Raw genomic sequence first — 27,632 nt, 5'->3', positions numbered from 1 at the left:
TTAAATCTCAGCACTACAGTTTTTTGCTCCGGGTATCTGATGATGCAAGAGGACCTCAATTTCTCATTTGTCGAGATCAAATATGCCTCCTAGATAAAGATCGACCTGGTGTTTCTCAAAATAGTCGAGTCATTTAACATTTCATTAGGAGATTAAAACATGCACCTTTTGCAATCAACTACAGCAGTGCTTAACATCTTATTTCACGCTGTGTCTGTTTAATTTGACATATTAATGTTACAGAAACACCAGAGCATCAGATCTATGGCCTGCAGATATTAATAGAGCAATTAGGACTTGGACCATCCTCTTTCTGCCATAATTTTAACAGGACACTGTGTTAGATTAAAGTGAAAAGTGAAAGTGAAAGTTTAATGTCCAAATTGCCAGGACCACCTTGACCAAGTTTTACTGCATATGTTGTGTGTGTTACAACCTTTTACATCAATACTTACTTATTGTATAAAACAATGTCAGGCACCCAAATCATCTCTGACGGGACTCTAATAGACGTCACATTATCAAACTCAGATGGATTCCAGCGCAGTTTATAATCGTTCCATTCCTGCAGAGGTCAAACAGTCACATTTGGCCATATAATTATATACAGGTATAGCCAAATGACAAATGTATAATATGTTGTATAAAACCAGGTAAATTACATATGTACAAAACCCTCTGTAAAAAATCTTTCGAATATAGTTAGGAATAAAACTAAATTTGGTGTATACGTAAGTGCCGCTGAAGTTACTCTTGAGATTTAATGGGCTTTTTATAATATATAGAGCATAATTATTGCATTTGTTTTCAATAAATGTGACCCTGGACCACAAAACCAGTCTTAAGTGTACATTGAATTGAGTGAAATTGAGATTTATACATCATCTGAAAGCTGAAGAAATAGTCTTTCCATCTGGAATCTGAGGGTGCAACAAATGAAAATACTGAGAAAATCGCCTTTAAAGTTGTCCAAATTAAGTTAATAATGCATACTAATCAAAAATGAAGTTTTGATTTATTTATGACAGGAAATTTACAAAATATCTTAATGGAACATGATCTTTACTAAATATCCTAATGATTTTTGGCATAAATAAAAATAGATAATTTTGACCCATACAATGTTTTTTTTTTTTTTTTTATTGGCTATTGCTACAATTATACCCCAGCCACTTAAGACTGCTTTTGTGCTCCAGGGACACATATAATTATCTGGGGTGCGTTCTCCGAAACTACCTTAACGCTACGTCGTTCTTAAGTTGTACCTTAAGAAGTACCTTATCGTTAATACGTGGTTTCCGAAACCTTCTTAGTTAAGTATACCTTCTGTAAGTCATGCGTTCGTAAGGTTGGTCTGGAGCGCTCTTAGCTATACCTTATCGCTGCTTACGGTTCATACCGCTAGTGGCCACCACTACGCAAAAAGATTTTTTACATCGCAGTTTAATTACACATAGAAAATTTTATATGAACTTTTAATATAAAATCTGATTTAGAATTAAAATTACATTTTTACTTTACTTTAAAATTATACACATAAAATACTTAAGTTGTTATAGCCTACACCCAGTGTATGGAAGTGTTTTCATTAATAAAGTTTCCATACACTAATGGTTGTTAGCTTTTTTAATTACTATCCTAAGGCACATCAGCTGGCGAACCATTTGACAGAAAAGGCTTAGGAGTCTATATAAAGAAAGATGAGTTTACACAAACTTTATAGCTATGGCAGCGAGACAGCGAGTACTTGTTTTAAATCAAAGACGGCGGCGTCCGCGGAGCCAGTTAGTGTATGTCAACTACTTTATAAGAGAACATTTTAGTCCACGGACTACCATGTCAGAAGAGACCATTGTAAAAAAAATTTGCCTGCCACGGGAGCAAATTCTGCAGCTCTTGCATCTTGTTGGCCCAGATTTGTCAAGACAAACTCGACGGAGCTACCCCCTCAGCCCCGAAATTCAGCTGCTGGCGGCTCTTCGTTTTTATGCTGTTGGGAGTTTTCTGGAGGTTGTTGGGGATGGTTATGGGCTGAGTAAGACCTCAGTGTGGCTGGGCGATCTCTTTTTGCGGACTTTTTTCCCCGACATAGTGAATGTCGTATGTCTCTCATGTTTGCGCTTTTATTGAGGAAATCATCCAATTACACAAATGAGCGATTTACGCCAATAATGTGATACGGCTGGTGGATAATCAGCATACGTTGTGGAGAACATTAACACACTTATGGCCGTGAGGGTTTGGGATTGTACACTTGCTAAATTATAAACACATACTCATATTTATTTCTGCATGTACGTATTTCAATAAGCCCCGATAAATGCAGTTTGTACTATTTCTAAAACGCTTCTTTATAAAGAACATTGTTTTCTCAATACTTTACCTATACCGCTGTGAAGGAAAGAGCGCACAATCGATCATCGAGGCGTCGATATCAACCTATTCAGCGCCTCCACCATGGACAGCAACTGCTAAGGTCAAACTTAAGAAGGTTTACCTTAAGCTACATCCTAAGGTATAGTTCGGAGAACACACGTAGCAAAGGTATACCTGTAGTTAAGGTGTACCTTTTGAGTATTCGTAGCGCGCTAAGAGACAACGTTATCGGAGAACGCACCCCTGAAGGGTTCATGAATTATATCAGTTGGGCTTTGACCACAATATAAATTATTAATTAAAATATTAAATATTAAGACTTCACCTGTTTCAGCCAAACATTTGTTGTCATCATTTGATTCTTCTCGTCCTGCAGAAAATTAGAGTAAGAAATAAGCATCAAAAATAAATACTTTTGGTCTGGTAGATGAATAAATCACACAGACTTATGGAGAAGTGATTGAAGCTGAAGCACCACTTATATTTTCATCAGAAATGTAAAAATCATGTTCATGTAAAAATCATAAATTATTAATTTCCCTGATTGAATGCACTCATGATGGTTTTATTGGTGTATTTGAATTGCATTTTCCCCACTCAATTATAACTTGGGGCCTGTTTCATAAAACAGGTTTACTAAATAAGCCAGGCTTATTTTGAACCAAATCAACTAACAATAAACCTGGCTTATTTGGTAAACTTGTTTTAGCCGAGGACTCTTTCTTGTAACGTTTTCAAGGAAAGCATCAAAAACATGCAAAATATCAACTTACCACATCAATAAGCTGAGCGATCGAGAGGCCAAATTTGATGATAACAACATCACTGATGTTCCGCACAGGTCTGGACCACTTATTGTAACCGATGAAGAGTTTTTTAAAGAGTTTATCTTCTGCGTGTGCATGGATCCAACCATCTGATAATGCTGCACGAGATATTCATAGACAAAGAGAGAGTTTCTGATGGGTCTTGATCATGCAACTTTATTTTACTCTGTGCTATTGCAACTTTCAGCAACAATTAAGATACAAAATCATATGCATCTTCTACAGTTTGATATGTCTGTATAAATGTTAAACCTTGTGCAATATGATACACAATATGCTTTTCAGTCTTAGAGTCATGGAGTCGGTCTGTAATTTATGTATTTTTTATAATTTGCTCAGATTTGTATTTATATTAGGCAAAGTAAAAGTTGTAAACAGTTTTCAACAACTAATATATATTTTTTCAACTTCCATGTTCTCTAAGCTATTTTATATGGAGTCCTCTTATTTGAAGTTGTGGATGATTGTCCTGACAAAACTTGATACGCGAAGACCCTCTGGAAAAAAACAATATGAAATAAATTAAAGAAAAAAAAAGAAAGAAGAAAAATTGCTTTTATTTAACATTTATTTTTATCGAAGTGTGTTTCAACCTAAAATAAATAATAATAATAAATAAAAATGTAAGACTGTTTTTCTTGCAACCTTGAATGTTAAAATTATGACTTTTCTCCTTGCCATTATAATTATAATTCTGCCTATTTTTTCCTCAGAATTGCTAGAAAAAAAATTCCACCACTGGAAAAAGGTGTTGCTATCATTCCATAAATTTTTGTTTTTGTGTAATTCAACATACTTCCATTTCAAGTCCCACTCACTGCTGATAGAGATCCGCTGCACACCCCTATGACAACTGATTAATTCAGAACTGTAACTGATTACAAAGAGTCTCATAAATGTTTTGGAAATGTACTTTAGAAGATGTACAGGACTGAATAGTTCACAGCTGAGGTCACTCACACTAACTGAGTTATGGCTGTGTAAAATAAGAGCCGCCTCCTCACTGTCATTACTATTCGTTCCTTAATCACTGCAGTCAGCTCTAATTAATGCAGCTGTCCAGTGATTTGAGATGTTTTTTTCTTAGAGGGTTGAAACTTCAGATTAGAAAGCTGAGAGGAGTCACACAGAAAAACACAGAGTGTCAGAGTGGGCTCAACAAATTTGAAAATGCTTCTATTTTCATTCTTGAATTTAAAATGAATAGTAATTTCAGACTGTTCACTTGATTTAAGAATGTTCCAGTTAATGAGCTTTAATACAATGTGATCTGAGACTTTTAGATCCCACTGTAGCCTAAGAATAAGCACTGAAATGTTATATTAAAATAGGATATAACATTAAATATGATCCACGTAGATTTTCTGAAGGAAAATCGTGGTTGAAATGTTGTTAATATGGATTTATCTTACCTGTTCCACTGATATTAAGATATTAAGATATAAAACGTTTTAATTATACTTTGCATGACACTGTAAGTGTTTCATTCACAAATATGATTTGAAACACGCAAATGAACTGAATAATCATTCCATAAAATATCATTTATTTCACTAATTAAAAAGAACTGTGCACTTACCCGGTTTAACGTGTTCCACGATAAGGAAGAACAGCGGCAGATTCTTCAAAAATAATTTGAAATGATTTTGCTCCATGTCCATCCAAGGAAGTCTAGAAGCGTGTGAAACGCTCTGTCATGATTGCTGTATGTGCTGATCATGCAGTGGTTATGGTAGTGCTGCTCTGGATCAGCATCAGACTCACTGAGCGGCTCTGACGGACTACGAGCCAATGATGATGATGTGCGCCTCCATTGAGGATCAGTGGGAGGGGTTTACATTGTAAAATAAGCCAGTTCGGTACTACAAAGTACCAAATACTCAAAATTTTAATTATTATTATTTATTAGATATAAATAAATAAATGTTTACATGACATAATTTGTTTTAGAATTAGCCAATCAGCGATAATCACAGCCTACTTTGAATACAATTCATCACATAGCAAATTAAATCTGTACAATTAATTAAGGGCTTATTACAGTAAATAATTTGTTATTCATTACATATAATAAACGTATTTCTATTATATTTTATTGTTTATAATATTATAAATATTACATTCTAATATATAAAATAATTACGTTTTTTGTTATGACGTTTGTTATGATTTTTAAAGCATTTTCAAGTGTTTTAGACATATTAACAGTGTGAAAAGGCATATTATAAAATAATAATTGTTGTCTATAAATTTAAATACTGAAAAATAAATTAGTACATTTAATTGTATCATTTAACTTTTTACGTACTACATGTATTTTTTTCAAGGCACCGAGCCCCCAACTGCTCCCCGGGGTTCCTCAGGGATCAGTTCTAGGTTCCCTCCTCTTTCCATATATACTACATCACTTGGTCCCAATATACACATGGTTTCTTCTACCACTGCTGAAACAGTTAATGACAGTGATGATAGAGCTCTATCTCTATTTAACCAGATACAAACCTCTACAAATGATTCATAATGCAGCGGCACGACTGGTCTTCAATGAGCCAGAAAGAGCCCATGTCACACCTCTCTTTATCTCCTTGCACTGGCTACCACAAGTTCAAGACATTGGTGCTTGTGTATACAGCCACAGGCTCAGCACCCACCTACTTTCATTCACTATTATGAATCTACATCCCCTCCAGAAGTCTGAGATCCGCTAGTGTGCGACGCCTAGTAATACAATCACAGAGAGGCACAAAATCACTACCAGAACATTTTCTTTCACCGTTCTTAGCTGGTGGAATGATAATAAAAAATAAATAAAATGTAAACAAACAACAACAACAAGCAATCTTGCTTCTCTTTACTTAATTCCCAGTCTAGCTTGTACTTATTTGAACAATACTTTAAAAACTTGGTATTACAAGCACTTCAAGTGTCTATTAGCCTCTTTAAGATGAATTGTTGATTTATTCCCCAATTGTAAGTCGCGTCTGCTAAATGAAACCAATGTAAATGTAAATAAAAACTATTTTTAGATTTTTCATATGATTATGATGTTATATTTTTCTAAACACTGTTTTGTGAAAATGCATATTATAAAATAACAAAAATAGTTTACATTTAATTATTTACTTATTAAATAATGCTTTGTGCATTATGATACACGTCTTTTTATCATATTTGAATATGTTTTAAATATTATATATTAATATTTCTTTAATATATTATATATTATTAAATAATCATTTATATTTACTTGTCATATTGCAAGTTAAAAAAATAAGTCAAGACTGCTTTATTGTCAATTCAGACAGTACAGATAATTAAAATTGCATTACTGTCAGACCCTTGGTGCATGCAGATAACACTAACAGTAGAACATTAAAAACACAGATGATAAAATAAAGTACAACTGTACACATAGGTCATGTAAAAGAAAGATAAGGAGAGCAGCAAAAGGCACATGGCAGATATAGTGCAAACCAGTGAAGTAAACACTGAAGATATAATGACTGTAGTGCAAAAGAGCTTATTCAGTCTGAAAGCATTTTACATTAAATAATTGTTAATAATAAAGTATTTACAAACGTTTATAAAGTTTGAGATTAACATAACTTTCTTGACTTTTCAGTTCTTTAAACTACTGTAGTGAAGGCTTGGCTTATGAATATTAAATAGGTCTTGTTGACGTAGTTTGGCCACATTCCTGGAGCTTGACTCGCAGGATTCTAAACGCGCCATCTGTTTATCGCGCCCTTTACTTTACTGTCGTCTGCCTTTCGGCCAATGAGGTACGAGTATTTGGTGAACGTGAGGAAAATGCGATTAATATTCATTAGCTATTCCTCTGTCATAAGTAGAACTCCTGGTATTTACGCCAGAGGCAAATAAAACGGGGAGTGCCCTATAGTACATCGATCTTCCAGTTTCTTCGTCCAGAATTCAGAATCTGCACTTCAGGTAAACATAAAAGTTCACCGAGTTAAACTTTTTTTGCATTTCGCAATGAACTTTGTACTGTGTGTATTTGTCCTGGCAGAAGTGGCAAGCAAGTAACTTATAAGTCGTGTTATGTTTTCTGCCCTTTGTTTCCTTTTTGCCCAGACTTTCGTTTTGAATAAAATAAAATAAAACTAGTTTCCAATGAAGAAGGCAGTGCTCTTTAGCCTGTGGGGTGTTGCTGTTACACCCTCCCTTGCCCAGATCTTTCAGAAGTTTGAGGAAACTTCTGGTATTTCGAGGTATGTGACTTTATTTTATATAAAATGTTTTATATAAAATAAAAAAATAATAATTTATCATAAATGTATATTTATTATTTCTATTTTATGTCAAATAAAAATGTAATACATTTGTTTATATATATATTTTTTTGTATGCTTAGCTTTTTTTCATTTATTATTATATTTAATTACCAATACTATTTTGCTCTAGGGGTTTCATAAAGAATGTAATTGCAAATCTTGGCAGTGAGAATGCACTGTATCGCCTGGAGAAAGGAAAAATCAGCTTAACTCAGGTTATTTTCATTTTTTCACCAAATGTATTCATGCATATGACATGACACGACATGCCAGCAGTGCAACAAAAATTTTTACTCTTGTATAACTGGTTTCACATATCAGATGATTCCTGAGCTTGAAGCTGAGTGCCAGAAGGTTGCAGCTGATCAGGGACTTTCTTTACCTGCACAATTCTCAGCTCAGAAGCTTTTCAGTGACATTGGTCAAGTAGAATTCAACAAGCCTGTTCTTGATGCTGCAGCTGTCCTCCATCGCCATGGTACGTTGCTTTTGTTTTGCAAGGTTTTGAATAAACATTTTTATCCTTTTCTGTTGAATTGTTGATTCATCTCTTAAAAAATCTATTCTCTCTCTCTCTCTCTCTCTCTCTCTCTCTCTCACACACACACACACACACACACAAACACACACACATGCGACTTGCAAAACTCAGCATTTGAACATTCAATAGCAAATACTTCAACTAATAGCAAAACATTCTTACAGTAGCCAGATTGTCGTAGCAAAGTCAGAATAAACTCCTCCTATAGGTTCACGAAAAGGTCGTCCATAAAATGCATTGCTGTTCTGTTGTAAGTAACCTTATAGATTCTTAAATGCATCTACTTTGGGAGGCCAAAAAGTGCTTTTGCTTTCTCCTAGATACACACAGTATCTCTCTGACATGACTGCTTCAACACTTACTACTGTGTTACTGAAACCATGGATTATTTTTTTGCATGAACATTTGGGCGGCATTACGCAAATATTTCCACATAGTGATGTAGATATGTGGGGCGTGTTTAAACGAGGCGTTTTAGGGGGGTGTGGCAGAGTCTTAACCTTGATAAAAAGAATCTCTTTGGATTTAAGACTTTAGTCTTTGCAACTTTACAGATCTTCTTTATGCCCCAAGAGCTTGTTACCTTCCAAGGAGAAAGGAAAAATTGAAATCACATCAAATGACCGCTTTAAAGAAGTATTTCACCCAAATATGAAAATTTGCTAAAACTTTACTCACTCTTAGGCCATCCAATATTTAGATTGGATTGTTTCTTCATCAGAACAGATTTGGAGAAATGCAGTGAATGGGTGCCGTCAAAATGAGAGTCGAAACAGCTGATAAAAACATCACAGTAATCCACAATTAATCCACATCACTCCAGTCCATCAGTTAATGTCTTGTTAACTGAAAAGCCGTGAGTTCATTATTCATAATTACCCTTCCGCCAGTGAAAAAGTCCAGCTCCTAATGTCCTCTCACAGCAAAATCCATCAACATATTTGTTTTTAACTGTCTTTGATCTGTGCATATTTCTCTCCTGATTCAGACAAGATGACTTTTTCACTGGGGAAAGCAGTGTTATGGACAGAAGACTCATACTTTAGCCAGAGCCAATAGTTTAAAGTTAAAAATGTCTTAATGATGGTTTTGTTTCTTACAAACACACAGCTTTTTGTTTCACAAGACATTCATTGATGGACTGGAGTGGTGTGGATTACTTGTGGATTATTATGATGTTTTTATCAGCTGTTTGGACTCTCATTCTGACGGCACCCATTCACTGCAGAGCATCCATTGATGAGAAAGTAATGTAATATTACATTTCTCCTATTTTTATTTTTTTCCGGTGAAGAAACAAACTCATTTCTGGGATCTGGGATGCCCTGATGGTGACAAAATTCTCAACAAATTTACATTTTTGGTTGAACTTTTCCTTATAGGCATCTCTACCGGCGTCCTGGCCAATATCTGGGTGGATGACACTGATCAGAGAGATGGTGTCGCTAGGATTCTCTCCGTTTTGGAAAGCCATTTCAACCTGGTTGTGAGATCTTGCTATGACAGTGTCAGAATCCCAGAGCCAGACATCTTTACCAGTGCCCTTGAAAAACTTGCGCTTAAACCTCAAGAAGTAAGAGCAGTAAATAATTTCAGAAGCTCTCCAATTGGAACGAGATGGATTCAAAACCTGCTAGCTTAGGATGTAACCAAATGCTCTTATAATTGACTTGTTTAAGGCAGTCTGGCTGGATGTGGATGAAGAAAGTATCAAGGCAGCTGAAGGTTTGGGAATGACGGCTGTTCAAGTCAAGGACATCACTGAGGCTCTTAAGGAAATCCAGAAGCTTACAGAAATAGAGGTGAGGAATTCTGACCCTAAACCTCGTAATTCCATTGATACACTGTAAAAAAATTTTTTTATAGTATAAGCTGCAAAAGGTCTACAGTAAAAATACAGTTAATTGGTTAACAGCACAGGTTCCCTTATTATATATATAATAAAACTGTAACTGTAATACTGTTAAATTGACTGTTTTTAGAAGTTAAAAACAATAAGTCATCTTATAATTTTCATAAAAAACATAAATGACCTTTGTCATTTAATGGATAACTTGACAGGTCACCGGTGATCTCCAGCCACCCTCTTGTGATCCTGAAAATGTCTCTCATGGATATGTGAACATTAAGGTAATTTCTAATGCTTATCTCTGTTTTAATTGTGCCAGAGTTCACTGGCAGTTTGTTATGTTTAGCAAGGGTCATAAAAACTGTGTTTCTCTGTTTATCAGCCTGGCGTGCGGATCCACTATGTGGAATTTGGAGACGGACCGCCTGTTCTCCTGTGCCATGGCTTCCCTGAGAGTTGGTTTTCATGGAGGTATCAGGTGAGGAACCTCAAATCTTTCATCTGATTCAACTGGAATACAGGCCTTTGAAGGTACTGGGATTATAGTGAGTCTCATAGCTTAGTAGTCAAAGATCAGGGCTGGTAACCCACGGGTATTGGGTTTAAACGCCAAAAGCAGTGATTCACTGTTATACCTTTGATACGGCTCCAGGGGAACTGGGATAATGTGAGTTGCTTTGGATAATGAAAAGAAGAATGGATCCTTTTCACAGACTGTGATTTATTATGTAATCTAACAACTTTTTTTGTAGTTTCATTTTTAAAATATTTAATGTATAATTATAACACTCTGTGTTTTATTACTTTGGTATTAAATTAGGGAAAATTGGTTAATGCTGCTGAGTGAGTGTTTCTAGTGAGGGCACATTTCTCATATTTTTGTCTTCTGACCATCATAATCAATCTTTCTTTAGTTCTTTCTCTTTTGGAAAGTCATATAAACTTTAATGTTTTTTTTTTTATTTGCCATTGGAGCAAATAGAAATGCAAAAAATAATTTATTGTAGTGAAGTTTACCCAACTGTTTTGACCTGGAAATGGGATGCAAGAGTTTTTTAAGCATTCTAAATTACTCTTCTGTGGCACTTTAGTGCTTATTATTATTATGTATCTCACTTGGGATTAGGGGCTTGAACAAAGCCTATCATAGAGACTTTGGGATGATTTCTTTGAGTCAGTAAGAATTAACCTAACATCCTATCAACCTTGTAGCAATGCATTAATAACACTCGGAACATCTTAACAACCTCATAGCAAAGCTATCATAGAACACAAGCGCCGCTCAAGTACTATATCCTTCAGGTGTTATTGTTTTTTGCTTATTGTTTCTCAACAGATTCCGGCTTTGGCCAATGCTGGATTCAGGGTTCTAGCTCTTGACATGAAAGGTTACGGTGACTCCACTGCTCCACCAGGTCAGTTATAATTATATACAGTATAATTATAAGTGCTTTGTGTTTTCTTTGACGTTACATTTACATGCTTTTATCTAAAGCGATGAATTAAAGAGGAACAGAAGCAAAGAGGAACAAACGTGCTTCATCAAGAAGCCAACAATATGCATGATATACAATACAATGTTTGACAAATAGATTAGGAAGAAAGCTAGAGAAGAGGAGAACTTTTTTGTGAGGGTATAAGTGCTTTGGTTCGAGATTGTGGGGTGGTTACAAAAGCGATCTTCAGCTGCTTCCTGAAAGATATGATTATTTCAGCAGTTTTGGGTGGATGTTGACAGCTCATTCCACCAGAGAGGAACAGTGAGGGTGAAGGTTTTGGGGAGTGGCTCTTTGCATGAAAGCACAAAAAGGTGTCACTTTTTCAGTCACTTGAGTGTTAATGTATCTGTTCACACTAGCTATATTCTACGCACACTAGAGATCTTATTGTGAAGAATTTATCTGTGCATGTTAAAATTTAAAATGTTTAGACTTCTCTCTGGTGATAAACAAGGACATCTTCAGTCATTTAGTCATCAAAACTCTTGCGTTCATCTGCCTCCAATTTTGAGTGCAATGGCAACATGATTAAAATCTCATCAACAACTGATGCATAGAACCAAGTCAAGGCCATACATTTGTTATACTCAGATCTAACACGATCTGTCTACTTGCGTTTCAACATGACTTTAAATACTGTCCTTGTTAAAAGCAGTGTTATTCCCCTTTCAAAATGAAAAATTAAATAGCATTGCTAAACACAGGATTTAAATGGCCTTAACCTGGGATTAAAAAGCCCAGAGTGAAAAATATAAACCCCTTAGTTGTGTTTCATAAGATTCTTAACCTATGACAACTACTACTGCAATCTCCAGAATCAGTGCATAGGTTGTTTTTTAGATGGATACTTCATTTTTGCTCATTGTAGATTAAAAATGCATAGTCTTTCGCAGGAAGTTTCACAAGGTAACGTGTTAAAGGTTTTTTTTTTAATTGCATCCTGTGATCAAGGACACTTAAAGATACAGTAAATAAGAAATTCTTTCTGGAAATTGTATTGCCTTATAAGCATAAGTAGTAATGTATAATAGGTTACTTCAACTAAAGGAACATTTTTGAGAACAGCTTGTTTTTTTTTCCTTTGACGTCAGCTACGTTTTTAAGATGACCAACAGTAATTTTCATTACTATTGATAAGTTTGCAGAACAGGATGCTTTGACTTAGTTGGCAATAGCATTAAAGCCTGTTCAATAGCCACTATGTCTGTGAATTATACTTAAGTCAATGCATGAGTGAGAGATCCTAAAATCTGCTGCAGAGAGTATGTTTTAAATGTGTGTGTGTGCGCTGCTTGCTCAAATGTCATGCTTTAGCTTTAAAAGCAGCATGAATTTCCAGGTAACTGAAATAAATGCGGATTCCAGGCACTCCAGTTCCCATGTTATCGCTGCGGCATCATGCTGAGAATGTAAATGAAAAGCACTGCTCTTTAGTATGTACATCAGGTCACTTCTGTGATGGGATCTGAAGTGTATATAATGATCTGTGTGTGGAGTGACAGTGCATGTTTTCAGCAATAAGTTATGAGAGGCTGTGCTGTATTTTGAATATATATTAAATATAGCATGACCTCAAGGCCTGCATCAAATTTGACGAATGAAAGCCACTACTTGTTTCGTATGAATATTGGACTGCTAAAATCCTAGCATTTCTCCTAGCATATCAAACCTTCTCACAAAATATAATGCATTGTAGCATTTTTGCTTTTGGTAACCATTTGTAAGGTGGCTATCATAGGAATTCATGTATTATCCTTTAATCAGCAGAAAAATTGCCATGTATCTGAGTCAGATTACAGTTATTTGTTCAAGTTTCAAATGATTCTAAAGACATTATTTTTAAGCCTAATCTTGATTTCAAGGTTTTAATCATATAAGACTGGTAATGGAAGAAAATGCAAACAAGAGCCAGATGTTTTCTGCTACATCATGCTTTACTGCATTCAAACAGTGACAGAAAACTGTTGTGGAGAAAAAGCTTGCTTTGTAAAATTATTAAAGACATTAAATGGAGTATTTAAACATTTTCCACTTGTTGCAAATTGTAAATTAAACATTTTTTAATACTACATTTTCAAACACATTTGACATGTTATTTTGATATGTACATTAAAGCTGATACATATACTGTATATAATTAGAAAAATCGTATTATTATTGACCTGTGAAAAGATACAGAACATAGAAAAAGCTCTGTTTTATTCCCACCTTTTTCTGCAGAGATTGAGGAGTATTCTCAAGAACAAATCATGCTGGTAATTAAAACTAATCCATGTGAATTTAATTATCCATCTATATTTTTAACAAAATGTATTAATATTGCATACAATTCTGTCATCCCTCTCCTGGCTTTTTAGGATCTGGGGACATTTTTGGATAAAATGGTATGTACAAGTTTTTTACTTTCACACATGCACATGATTACAGGATTTCTGAACGGCTGATTTATGATATTGCATAATATTGAAAAACATAAGATGCATTGCTAATATTTTAGCCTCCGTCTTGTAAGAAATAATTAGAGTTGGGACTCAAGAACAGTCTCTTATTATTAACAGGTTTGCTTTAAAAAATACTGCAACCGGATGATGTTCATGTTAGAAGTTTTTGAGCATCTGTATGCTTTTGCATTGCAGAAAGAACAAAGTAATAAGATTTACTGGTCCTCCACTTTAACCATATTGTACATTTTCAGTTTTGTTCATTATCAGACAACCCATCTCTGTCTGCTCTTTTGCACATCTCAAAGTAGTACTGTACTGAAGCTAAATTCTATCTAAAACATGAGAGAAGTTTCCCCTTTTCAAGCCATTTCATAAGAATACAATGCTCTTTTTACATTTACATTTAGCTGACGCTTTTATCCAAAGCGACTTACAATTGCTATATATGTCAGAGGTCGCACGCCTCTGGAGCAACTAGGTGTTAAGTGTCTTGCTCAGGGACACATTGGTGTCTCACAGTGGATTCGAACCCGGGTCTCTCACACCAAAGGCATGTGACTTATCCACTGCGCCAACACCAACCCTTTTTAGTCTATCAGGACAAACTACATCACTTGCCAAATGATTGTATGATAAAAATGTTTAATCTGTTCTGTTGTGATTCTTTAATGAATGTGTGAACACAGAAGTGTTATGGTGGCGTTGCACATTATTTTCCATGTTAATTAAAAGCATCACAAAACCATGTGTGGAAACAGAACTGAGACGTCGAGACCTCAAACAGATAAGGGACTGTTTTTGAAACTCTGTTTATCCATATCTAGTTGGTCCACAGTTAGACCAGCAGATTCTGCAGTGCAGATAACACATGATTTGCATTTGGTTAGGGGAATAAAACACAAGAGTGGTGCAACGGTTAAGTGCATTTGTCCTAAAATGCATGCATTTGTTTGTTTGTTTGTTTATTGCATGCATGCATGCAAAATGCATGCATTTGTAATGACCAGTCTTAAGTTAACCAGACTAGATGAGCGTGCTTCATTTCTTTGTCAGTGATGTGCAGAGAGATTTCGTCCTGTAGGCCTCATGAAGTACATCAGAGTGTCTTTGGTCCCATTTATTTTGAGGTGCTGGCCATGGACTTTCAACATATGATGCTTTATGACCTCTGACAGTAAATATAAAAAGTTATGCTGCTTGCTAGATTATTATTAGAGTATTTTGGCTTATAGTTTCATATATATATATATATATATATATATATATATATATATATATATATATATATATATATATATATATATATTGTCGTGTATCAGAATAGGACAAATCACTGTATTTCTGGTCAACGTCTTTTGGAAAGTTTTCCAAGAAGAGTAGAAGCTGCTTTGATGCAATTAATTTATCATAAATGAAATGCTTTTAGTCATATTCTAGTTATTCTACATATATTCACCTTGCAACTCTTTGCAACAATCATAATTAAGAATTTTACAATGTGACGTGTAAGGCATTAGAATCTTATGTGATGTTAGAATGATGTTAATTGAGCCTTCACTGGGAGTTTGATTGACAAGCGATCTGACCAATCATAAGGCAGAATCTGTCAATTGGTCAGACGAACAAATTTGACAAGAGAATAGATTAACCTTGGTGGACTTGAACTTGAAAAATGGTGTGCACTGATGTCTTTCCACGGTTGAAACAAGATACCTTCTGATGTTCATTCATGTTTATTTCATGCTTTAAGTAAATGTGGAAAGATGATCGGTTCACATGCACTTGAACTGAGATGCTACAGTGATCTGTCACGACGAGCTACAAAATGGTATTTACTGTTGAAAATTTCTTTGAAAAAATGATAAAATCACTTTGTTTCATACCAAAAGGAATCTGCTCTGTCTTGTCTGTCACTGTTCCGTGAAATATACATTTCACCGCATGAGAACATGATGTTTGGTGTGAGAGTGGCGATCGTAACTTAAGGGAACAGGTTTTTGCAAAGGATAAAAGTACTTTATCTAGTAAAATACTGAGAAAATCACCTTTAAAGTTGTCCAAATTAATTCTTAACAATGCATATTATTAATCGAAAATTAAGTTTTGATGTAGTTACGGTATGAAATGTACAAAATATCTTCACGGAACATGATCTTTACTTAATATCTTAAAATTTTTGGCATAAAAGAAATATCAAAAATTTCGACCCATGCAGGGTTTTTTTTTTTTTTTGGCTATTGCTACAGATATACCCCAGTGACTTAAGACTGCTTTTGTGCTCCAGGGTCACATATATAGTTTTATTTTCCATGGGTCTCTTTTGATTTTGTACTGAAATATAATTTCTATGTCATGAAATGTTCCTGTGAACTTCAGGTAGTTTTATACCTTGGTTTTTGGTTTATTGTCTTCAGCAATTTGAATACTGTAGGAAAAACTATTGAAAATAAGAGCTTAATTAAAAATTATGATGAAAGTACATGCATTTATTACTATGAAAAAAAATCTACAATGTTAGTCCTAAAACAGTGTATTATATTTCTGAGATTTCTTTTGATTTTGAACTGAAATATGATTTCCCATGTCATGAAATTTCCTGGTTGTAGATTATAATTGTGTCTTTCTGCTTCGCAGGGCATCCCACAGGTCACTCTGGTGGGTCATGACTGGGGCGGTTCTCTGGTGTGGAACATGGCACAGTTCCATCCTGAGAGAGTGAGGTATTGCATTTCAGAGAGAACCATTAACAAAATGATTCAGGAGTGTCATGTGTGTTGGTTTAGTTTGATGTCTGTTATGCACCATGCACAGAAATGTACACTTTTTCTTCCCATGTTAATCATTTTATTTCAACATGCAGGGCCGTGGCGTCTCTCAACACACCTATTTTTCCTGTGGATCCAAAAACAAATCCAATGGAGAAACTCAAGACCTTGCCGATCTTTGATTACCAGATCTATTTCCAGAAGCCTGTGAGTGATTATCATTACCATTTATACACACACATACTGTATATATATATATATTAGGGATGGGACGGTATGAAAATTTAATATCACGATTATAGTGACTAAAATTATCACGATTATCAATATTATCACGGTTTTGTTGAAACGAGATGAAAGTGTTCAAAAATAGTTGATGCTCACACTGAAAACATTTCAGCAAGTTTTATATTTAATAATCAACAAACAACTAATAAAACAAGCAACTCTATGCACTTAATTTAAAGAAAGATTAAATTCTGTGGCATTTCCTTCCTTACAATGAAAAGTGTAGAAGCATAGAAAAGCATAGAAAAGTCACTGACTTTCTCGAAAAAAAACAAAAAAAACATTGTGCGCTGCGCTTGCGTCAGACTGTTGCTGTCTGGACATGATTTAATAGTGAGTTATTAAAACCGCGATAATCAAACACGGTTTTAATGATAATTCATTTTTAAAACGATATTACTAACCTTCAGCACATTTTATCACGGTTATCAATAAAACCGGTTATCGTCCCATCCCTAATATATATATATATATACATATATATATATATATATATATATATATATATATATATATAATTGTCTGTTGTTTCAGGGTGTTGCAGAGGCTGAACTGGAGAAAAACCTTGACAGAACCTTCAAACTGATGTTCAATGCAAGTAATGATCCTGTAAGTTTTCTGAGTTTAACTTTACATTTATTCATTGAATTTCATTAGAGTTAGATGCAAAGCTGAGAAAGAAACAGCTCTTCTTTTCATACAATGACAGTTCATATTGACCTTGTCTGTCAAGCTCAGAATGGGAAAAACACCATGAAAGGATTCTGGTATATAAGACATTTGCACTATATTTAATGTTTTCTAAAGCATTATGATAGCTTTGCGTCAGTAGGATTAAATGATTCTTTAAATGGGGTTCTTGGTCACTTGTGAGTATTTATGAAGTTAATTGATGACCAAGATTTCCTCAAGATCATAATCATGCATGCATTTTAAAATGTCATTCAATAAAATAGTGAAATAGTGATAATTCATGTTGCACTAGCAAACATTTTGAGAGAGCAGGAACCTTATCCGTGAGTAAAATCCTCCCTTCATCTGAAGTGACACGGTTATCTGTTAGATATTTACATTGCTTATCTTCGGCATCAAAAGCCAGCGCTGATGGAGATCATAGAGGCGAGGCGTGAGCAGTTGGTGCTGAATGACCCAGCATCTTAATGAGGGCAACTTAAAGGGCTCCCATCCGGAACTAATGAAACATAAACGACAGGCCATCGCTCAGCCTCTGGTAGCCACACACTGCATCTTAATGGGGCAGACACAATCCTCTTCTTCTGATAACATCTGGAAATCACCATGAGGAGGGGAGACACAAGCCACTAATTGCATTCACATGTTTCTGTGCCATTTATCCAACAAAGGAGCACATTATTTATACAACAGTCATTTGAAGGAAAACTGTGAATAACTTTCATTTTTAATTTCAGTGGGAATATCAAGTATTTTTGTATTTTGTATTTTGGTGTTGTTATAAATGTGGTTGATTAGTCTCTGTGATATTTTGGCCTCATTATATTTGATTCTGGGACTTTTTTAGCCAATTGTATGGTCCACCAGGAGAAAATCGTATGTCTGATCGATTAGAAGTAATTGCACAGATTTTCCCAAGCAGCTGCACAGTTTTGTAGGTATAATTAATGCTTACTACATAGCAGCACCGTTTAAAAAGGAAAGGACTTGTAGTCTTTTATTATAAAGGAAGGACTGTATAAAAAAACATTTAATAACCAGACTGTCATGGAAAAAACACAGTAGAAATCGGATGGTAATGTGCTAAAAAAAATAAAACACTCAGAATACATTAGCAAATGCATTTTTGTAAATTGAAATAAATAAAGCAGAAATATTAGATGACTTTAACTTATTTGTTTTTAAATTTCAGTTAGTTGCCAAAGAAAATGTTAATTTTTTTTGTAAGACGAATTACTAAAATTAATAAACTGAAACTGAAATAAAAATGAAAGATAAACAGAATTAAAAAACTAAATATAAAACATAAAATTACTTTTTGTAATTACTAAAATTACAAAAACGAAATTTATAAAAAAAATATATAATAATATATATATATTTTTGTAAAAATAAAAGCTAATTCAAAATATTAAATAATAATAATATTTTTAATCTAAAATGATAGTAATTATTAATATTTTTGAATTGGCTTTTATTTTTACATTTTAGTTTTTTTCAGTTCATTAATTGCAAAGGCAACATTTCTTCAGATAAACAGAAATTAACTAATAAAAAAAACTAACATAAGTGAAAGCATAATAAAATAAAAAATTAAAATATAAGCTAAATCTAAATATTTAAATATGGTATTTATTAATATTTTTATTATTAGGTTTCATTGTTATATTTCATTGTATATATTTTTCTTGTATTTATTTATTTTAGTCACCATTGGCAATATTTCTATTTAATTTCACTTAAGTTAAACTATTAAAACTACTAAACCTAAACCTGAAATTGAAATTAGAGATAAAAATATTTTAAAATATATAAAAACTACAAGAAATTTAAACTAAATTAAAATTTAAAACTGAAAATATAAAACAACTAATTCAAAATATTAATAAATACTATAATAGTATATAAATAATACTAAAATAACACTGGCAACCACCTAAAACATTTTATTATAATCTGCAGAAATCATTTCCTAGCACCGCAGGAGTCTGCCAGAGAGGTAAGAATGTAGTTTTTTCTGCTTTTTATTATTTGATCAACAGCAATTCAAATAGCTTCTTTTATGTAGTCAGCTTCTGATTTAGTTCAGTGTTTTGTATTGAAGAATGAATGAATGTGGGATTTGAGTCACACTCGAGAACAACGATACAAACTGTTTGTGCTCCGAGCCTCAAAAGACTGCATGACTGCGCTGGCCTTATGGTTTTGTTTTCCTTGGCTGCTCTTTTGTTTATCAGGTGGATTGTTTGTGGGGTCACCTGAAGATCCGCCCCGCAGTGCTATTCTGAGCGAGTCTGCGCTGCAGTATTACGTTCAGCAGTTCACCAAGAGCGGCTTCAGGTACACTGAGCAAATGGGCAAAAAGTGCATCTTATTTTTGTGCATTCATATGCATCGTGATGTGCTCAAGTAGGACATGTTGTTACTGGAACAATATTTTCATTTTTGGCGTGCAGTTTTTAAGTCGCACCAAACTATCCTTTCCTTCTGATTTTAAGTGTGAGTTCTGCTTGATATCCGTGTTGTTTCAGGTCCAAAAGGTTGTTGTTTCAGGCAGCTGTCCTGCTGGACTGACTCATGTTGTGCTATGGCTTAATATTTCTTCAAAAAGTGTTTTATATTTGTTAAACTTTTAAATATTTATTTAAAAAAGGAAATGTAAAAAAAAAAGTTAAATCTCTTCATAACAGTAGTTCACCCTAAAATAAAAATCTTTTTTTATTCATCATTTCATCAAGTCATTATTTACACATCATGTTCATTTTAAACCTGTATGATTTGTATGATGATAAAATATATATTTTTAAATGAAATAATTAGGACCATTAAGATTTTATACTTTGTTACTTAATTTTACTTAATTAAATTTACTTAATTTATATATATATATATCCTTTTGTGTGTGTGTGTACAGTATTTGCATATGCATCTGTTCTGTATTTAACATTTTTTATTTCATATTTAATATACAGTGTTTTTATTTATCTATTTTGTTTTATTGTATGCACACACACACACACACACAGTGTATAATGCATGCATTTATTTTAATCACACAGGTACATGGTCAGAATGTTTTTATGCTACATCAATAGTTTTGATGAATCTTCATGTAATTGAAAGTGTTACATGATGGATGAATATATTAAAGTGCAAATGAGATTTTCAGCACACAAAGCTATCTTTTAAATATAATTTGTAAGTAATTAGGACTATTCTTGTGGTCTGTTCTTCCACAGGATAAACAGTCTGACACGACAGAATGTTTATGTGAACTAAGCCTTTAAACGTGAGGCACTGATAATGAATGCATGCTCATGCAAAGTGCATTGATGACATGTTGTGACTGAGGGTCTGGTTTTGTCTCAGGGGTCCTCTGAACTGGTATCGTAATGGGCAGAGGAACTGGCATTGGATGTGTTCCAGGCCGAGGGGCAAGGCAAGTGTCCTCACAGCGCTCCCGCTCTCTGACACCATCACTGTCAGAAATACCCAAGTGTCGCTTATTCCAGCAATTCAACAGCACATCTAGCACAGTCCTTCAGCCTGAGCGGAGCAGATGGTGTCTGTTCCCTCTGCCCCAACATCTGCTCCTCCATCTCCAGCTGAAGTGCTGTAACTCTGGCTGCTTCACTCATAAATGTGTCTTTACATGGAATGGACATCAATAACTGGTTCTTCTTTAAAATCAGTTGCACTTTTTTAAAAATACTGATGCAGATGAATTAATTGATGCTGTTAAATGTTATTTCATGCCGATACTAAAATAACACTTTTGACATTATTTTCAAAAATCGAATATGTTAAATACCTTATCTTGTTGCATTATTAGTTAGTTCCTTAAAACTGTCAGAACTGATTTGATTAGTTGAAAGTACAATGCAGTGCTTCTGCCGTCACAGATCATGATGCCAGCTTTAATGGTGACCGCAGGAAAGGACCCTGTTCTTCTGCCAGCCTTTGCCACAGGGATGGAGAACCTGGTGAGAAACGACTCTGTTCTTCTTCCATTATGTTAATGCTGCATTCACCTCGTGTTATAATTACCACAATAACGACTTGGAGATTTTGACTTGAGTTGTTCACATCCCCAGACTCACAGATATATGGAAACGTATTTACGGTGCGGAATAAAAAAGTGACTTTTTTATCACACAGATTAACGTTAATGAGAATTCTCATAATTCTGAGAAAAACATTTTGAGAGGAGTCAGAATTGTGAAAGACTTTTTTAATTACATTTTCTTCCCCCTCAGAATTCTGAGTCTCAAGATTCTAATAAAAAAAGTCAGACGTTTGTGAGATATAAAGTTGCAGTCAATTTTTGTAATCTGTGGTGGAATAAAGCATCCTTACAAATGTTTAGCTGATCAATTGTGAGTTTAAAATTTTGAGTTTAAATTACTGTAGATGTAAATTGCAGTTATTCAGATACTTTACATAAACAGAGTATGAGATTATGTTTGTAATGTGGTACTATAGCATTGTCCATGCAAGCTGACCTGATGTGAACTGGTGTTGTATGTTTCGGTCTGAAGGTCCCTAACCTCACCAGAGGCCACATCGAGGAGTGTGGACACTGGACTCAGATGGAGAGGTAAGAGTCACTGGAAACTGATGTTTGTGCCAATGTTTTCCCTCCAAAATGATAATGCCACTTTGTGAAGGATGATGTCATTGAGAAACTGGCAACAGGCACTTTAACAAAAGACTTTAGAAAGTGAAATTAAGAATACAGGGAAACAATATGTTAAATAATATTCCCAAGAAGAGGTTTTACTTGAAATATTTTATTTTAGGAAAGAAAATAACTTTTCATCTTTTTTTGCGTTTATTTTAAAAATATCACATCTTAAACCAAAATAGTGACATTATTTAATATTCACCCCATGTTGACTTAATTTTGACATTGGGAAAAAACTAATATGATTTGCATCCTTATAAGCTGACATTGTATATATATATATATATATATATATATATATATATATATATATATATATATATATATATATATATATATATATGATGTGGACATGAAAGAATGAAGATTGATTCATTATATTGACATTAAACTTAATCAAAAACTCATATAGCGACAATTTACATGTCTGAATGGCTTTAAAATTACATGGTGTTGCTTAAATGTCAGCAAGGTATCACTTGGTTTCCAGGAAATTGGAGAAAAAAAATAATTGACGGACTGTCTGACCTTTAGTACTTAACTTGACTGTTGTTATATGGGGAGTGTAATAATTGATATAATGAAATAGGTTAATACGATGTCAGGTCAGGTTAGCTGGATTAAATGCTCATAGATTGCGTAAAATACAGCCTACAATGCATGGTTGAGTCTTAGATTTTCCAAAACATGTGCATCTTCCTTCTTCATAAAAATATATAACAGTTTTTAGTATCTCTGAGATGCTGTGACATAAAAAATAAAAAACCCTTTTTATTTGGATGAAAGACATTGACCCAGACGTGTTAAAATCTTTTAAATGTAGCAGCGAATTGCATCATATTGAAAGCATGTTCAGGATACTTGTGTCAACTCAACAGACTCTTATTTCCCGACAGACTGTTGTTCATTGTCATTTATAAGCCTTTGAGAGCAGCACATGTTACAGAGAGGAGCGTTTACCATCAGGACCGGTGTGAGCGTTCAGTTTTAAATGAAGGATTGCTCAGATCATTGAACCCGGGGTCAGGGCAGTGATTGTGCAACACCATCACCTCGGTCAAGCAGCAAATCACATAAATAACAGAAATGTGACACTGACAGAAAGATCCAGCTCACCTCAAGGTCAAACCACCGTACAGAGAAAAACATGCATTTAAAAAATACAACCCAAAAACACTACAACTCCCTTCTGATAAAGCAGGAGGAATCTCACAGAATCTGCTCAAGAAGGCATCCAGATCACATTTCACCCACTAATCAACAGATTGCGTATTATACTAGAAGAGGAAGTTTAGCATTTGTTTGTAAATATGTGTCCCGTTTCCAGTGCTTTTCCAGGAACTGTAGTTGTTCACAGTGGTCCACAGCCCATTTCATTTGCATATTGCAAAATGAACTTGGTTTTTGTGAAACCGCTTTACTAAGAATGACCCACAGTGTTGGCTGAAGTCTGAAGAGTACCTTACATATTCTTTAAAGTGTGAAAGATGGCATGAAACTGTTGGCAGATGCTGTCAGATAAGATAAAAATGGAAACCAAACCCACCTGATGCATATCTCACACCACCAACGGCTCTTTCCATTCAGGTCACGGGGCATTTCAGAGCTGTATTCTGGTAAACTGGCTGCTTCAGATACAGCTCAGAAAATCAGCAGATTTACTTGACATATACTTGGCTGTGTAAAACTTTCAGCCAAAATCTCAGTGTCACTGCATTTAAAAAAAAAAAAAAAAAACTATATATAATATATATTATATATATTTCTTACTCTTTTTTTTTTTTGTCTTATTTTTCAGCACATATATCTAAAACTATTACATTTATTTGAGGAGTATATACAATAATACAATAACAATAATATACAATAATAATAAAAATAAATAATAATAAAAATAATCATCTTAAGTAAACTTAAGTAAACCCTAGTCAGGGTTGGTATCATTAACTAAAGCTCAATTTTATTTACAATTTTTTTTTTGAAGTATACATGTTTACTAAAATTAAATACACACACACACACACACACACACGTTTGTTTTTCTGAAAAGTGGGTTCATCCCATAGGCGTAATGGTTTTTATACTGTACAAACTGTATATTCTATGGCCCTACACCAACCCTACACCTAACCCTAACCCTCACAGAAAACTTTGTGCATTTTTACTTTCTCAAAAAAACTCATTCTGTATGATTTATAAACGTTTTGAAAAATGGGGACATGGGTTATGTCCTCATAAGTCACCCTCTCCTTGTAATACCTGTGTCATACCCATGTCATTATACAGAGTTGAGTCCTGATATGATACAAAAACAAGAGCACACACACACACACACCCTCACACATCTTTAAAAAATAAACTTATTTAAAAGCAAAACCACAATTTTTCTTACCACATTGGCAGATTTTTCTTGTTTTAAGATTAAATTCATCCTAATAAAATGTCACTGGTCAGTGTTTCCTGAATTAGAAACGTTTAGATGTTTGTGCTGGAATACATGACGAAAAATGTATTTAAATGATTCTCGAAGCTCATCAGTATGTCCTTGTCGTGTGGTTAATGTTCTGTTATTAGCAGAGTCTGCGCACTGACCCGAGCGTCGATAACACGACCCCTGCGGCTGTAAATGATTTTAACGTCTCTTGACCCTTTCACCTCCATCACCTCTCCACCCTCCGCTGAACTTCAGCAATCAATAGATGGACGCTGACATTCTGAACCTGTCAAAAAACACCTGGCTTCATTTCCAAGACAGGACACGAGACATGACCCTGTAAGACCCTAAGTGAGGAAGATTTTTATACAGCTCTGAACTTACACATGGGTCAGAGTGGTTTTTCTGTTGTGAAGCTGGTTTGTGGTACAACCTTTCGTAAAAAAGATAAGAAAAGTGTTAACCGGGGTTTGTTAAATGTGATGAGATTCAAACAGGATTTGAAAAATCAAGTATTAAAGTTTAGTGTGTGCCTCATTCTGCAGTGTCTGAGCTCCAGATATGATTGATTCCTCAAATCATGAGTCATGCTGAGGTGCTTTACTAACCATGTAAAGCAACAATAGTCAGAAAAAGCTTTTTTTAAAGATTAGTTTATTGAACTTTGTCAAAATCCAAAAAAGGTTTGCATATCTACAGTATTTTTATTGAGTATTGCACTTGATAAATCAGACTTTTATGGCTTAAGTAGTAGGATCTAATGAGAATATGGTGGAAGAGTTTTATTCATATGTTCAAACTGAGAAACACTATGCAGATGATATTTAAATGTTGAGTCTAGCAGATACTTAAATAAAATTATATATCAGTCGTAGCTCTAAATCTGCCGATAATGTCTTAGTTAAATGACATTTAATTTTATTCAAAACATAATGCAATGATGAAAAGCCTGATGATCATATTTGACACATTTGAACTAGATTTTTGTATGATAATAATAATTATTATTATTATGATTGCCAACCTAAGTCAGGGTTATTATTAATTAATAACAAAATGATTATATCTATATCTATCTATCTGTCTATCTATCTATCTATATATATATTTTTTTCTTTTATATATAACATTTTTTTGTCATTTATTTTAAATCAGAGCACTAAAATAACAAAAACTAAAATTAACAATGTAGAGATTAAAAGAGACTAATAAAATTGTCAAAAACAAAACGAATAAATCTTTAGCTAAAATTAAAGCAGAAAATATAAAAAAAGAAATTCTGAAACTTAACAAAAACTAGTTTAGTACACTAAGGATCCTGAAGTAACACTGAAGTGGCTTTAATTGGTCACTGTTCATCTTGAAATATTACAATATAAAAGTTATTCTTATGGTTACTTTTCAATACTTATACTTATGGTTACTTATAAATATCAGTAAAGATTTAGCAGGAAAGACGCATGAACCACAAGCTGAAGGTGGATGTTTTTACAATGATACTAAAAGACCTTTACTTGCTAAAAAAGACAAAGTTTTTCAGCAAAGTTTTGACCATGATGATCATTTCGAGGCCTAGATCCAGCGAGCTTTATAAGGTTAATGATTTGTTCAGCTCTCTTAACTCTCATCGTGAGTCATAATAATAGAAAGCATCACTAATAATTTTAATGGCACAGTTGTTTGAGGTTATATCACATGATCAGACCTCTTCCTCTTCTCTCTTCAGACCTGCAGAGCTCAATCAAATCCTCATCTCCTGGCTGAAGGAAATTCACCAGAAAGCTTCTATCCCTGTTCATCCCAAGTTATGAGAGCATGATCTTGATTTAACAAAGGCTCAAGTGCACTAATATCCATGCTTGCTGATTGCATAACAATAAACCATTGTCATGTAATCCAGTGCTTTTTATATGATGTCTTTTATAATACAATGTAATGATGAACAGACATTTTTAAGATCTCAAATAAACTCATATTTACATTTTGTGTGAACAGCATCTGTCACTATTTGCACTTAGTGTAAATAGCCACTGCCTTTTTTAATGTAATATTGATGAATGTCACATTTTATTATGGATTGTTTTTATTAACAGCTTGCTTTGCAAAATAAAACCAATAAATATTCCTTTGCCTTGTAATAAACTGAATCAATACTGCTTTACAAGAATCATTAATTGTATATTGTTTGCTACAAACATTGATATTTCGGCCTGAACAATTACTCTAATTGGCCATTTTTTGATTAGTGGCACCAGTCAATAAGTTTATTTCAGAATTGAATTTAACAGAAGTGTCATTTCTACTCACTGTCTGTCAGTTCTAAAAACATAAAGCAAACCTTTATGGATTTTGTGTATTCGATTTGTTTTATTTCTCATTTAATGTTATATGCTATCATATTTGATTAATAATCGGTCAATTTGAATTTCTTTAAAAACTTTTCTTCAACAAATATGCATCAAACCGATAAAAAGTGAAAGCAAAGGATCAAAATGTTTCTTCTTTTAAATACATTTTGGTCTTTTGATCAAAGAATCTTAAAAAATATGAAGCAGCACAACTCTTAGAAATGCTTCTTGAGCATCAAATCAGTATATTAGAATGATTTCTGAAGATCATGTGACACTGAAGACTGGAGTAATGATGCTGAAAATTCTGATTTGATCACAGGAATAAATTACATTTTAAATCTATTTAAATAAAAACCACTTATTTCAAAGTGGAATAATATTTCACATTTTTGCTTTTTTTTTATTGTATTTTTCAAGTAAATGCAACCTTGCTGAGCATAATTTTATCAGTGATGCCCTACCTATTAGTCATTAGCTGATTTTCAGCTTTAATACATTGTATTTTCATCAATAAACCTAAACTCTTAAAGCATCTTCTGTTAACTAGTGTGGTATTTCCCGAGGAGGAGCTGTGATTACAGTCACT

The 27,632-nt window shown here is 33.9% G+C and overlaps 2 protein-coding genes across 2 annotated transcripts; one reads left to right on the top strand and one right to left on the bottom strand.

The window, feature by feature from the left end:
* Nucleotides 1–451: 451 nt before the first annotated feature.
* Nucleotides 452–4,959, bottom strand: LOC132113356 (neuronal acetylcholine receptor subunit alpha-2). Its single transcript, XM_059521151.1, has 4 exons — nt 4,783–4,959; nt 3,150–3,301; nt 2,702–2,746; nt 452–565 (listed from the first exon to the last, which is right to left on the bottom strand). Exons 1-4 carry the CDS (start codon nt 4,862–4,864, stop codon nt 452–454), a joined length of 393 nt encoding a protein of 130 aa, XP_059377134.1. The 5' UTR covers nt 4,865–4,959.
* A 2,316-nt stretch (nt 4,960–7,275) lies between these two features.
* Nucleotides 7,276–27,042, top strand: LOC132112393 (bifunctional epoxide hydrolase 2-like). The gene is made up of 19 exons (XM_059519845.1): nt 7,276–7,435; nt 7,629–7,713; nt 7,820–7,976; nt 9,422–9,612; nt 9,719–9,841; nt 10,101–10,169; nt 10,271–10,366; nt 11,225–11,303; nt 13,608–13,642; nt 13,745–13,771; nt 16,466–16,551; nt 16,692–16,803; nt 17,419–17,493; nt 19,540–19,576; nt 19,815–19,917; nt 20,947–21,016; nt 21,480–21,560; nt 22,116–22,174; nt 26,422–27,042. Exons 1-19 carry the CDS (start codon nt 7,338–7,340, stop codon nt 26,504–26,506), a joined length of 1,668 nt encoding a protein of 555 aa, XP_059375828.1. The 5' UTR covers nt 7,276–7,337; the 3' UTR covers nt 26,507–27,042.
* The last annotated feature ends 590 nt before the right edge of the window (nt 27,043–27,632 follow it).

Source organism: Carassius carassius, chromosome 32 (genome assembly GCF_963082965.1).
Source record: "Carassius carassius chromosome 32, fCarCar2.1, whole genome shotgun sequence".
Taxonomy (NCBI): Eukaryota; Metazoa; Chordata; class Actinopteri; order Cypriniformes; family Cyprinidae; genus Carassius; species Carassius carassius.
The sequence above is the reverse complement of the archived record's forward strand: the minus strand, read 5'-3'. Positions and strand labels throughout refer to the sequence as shown.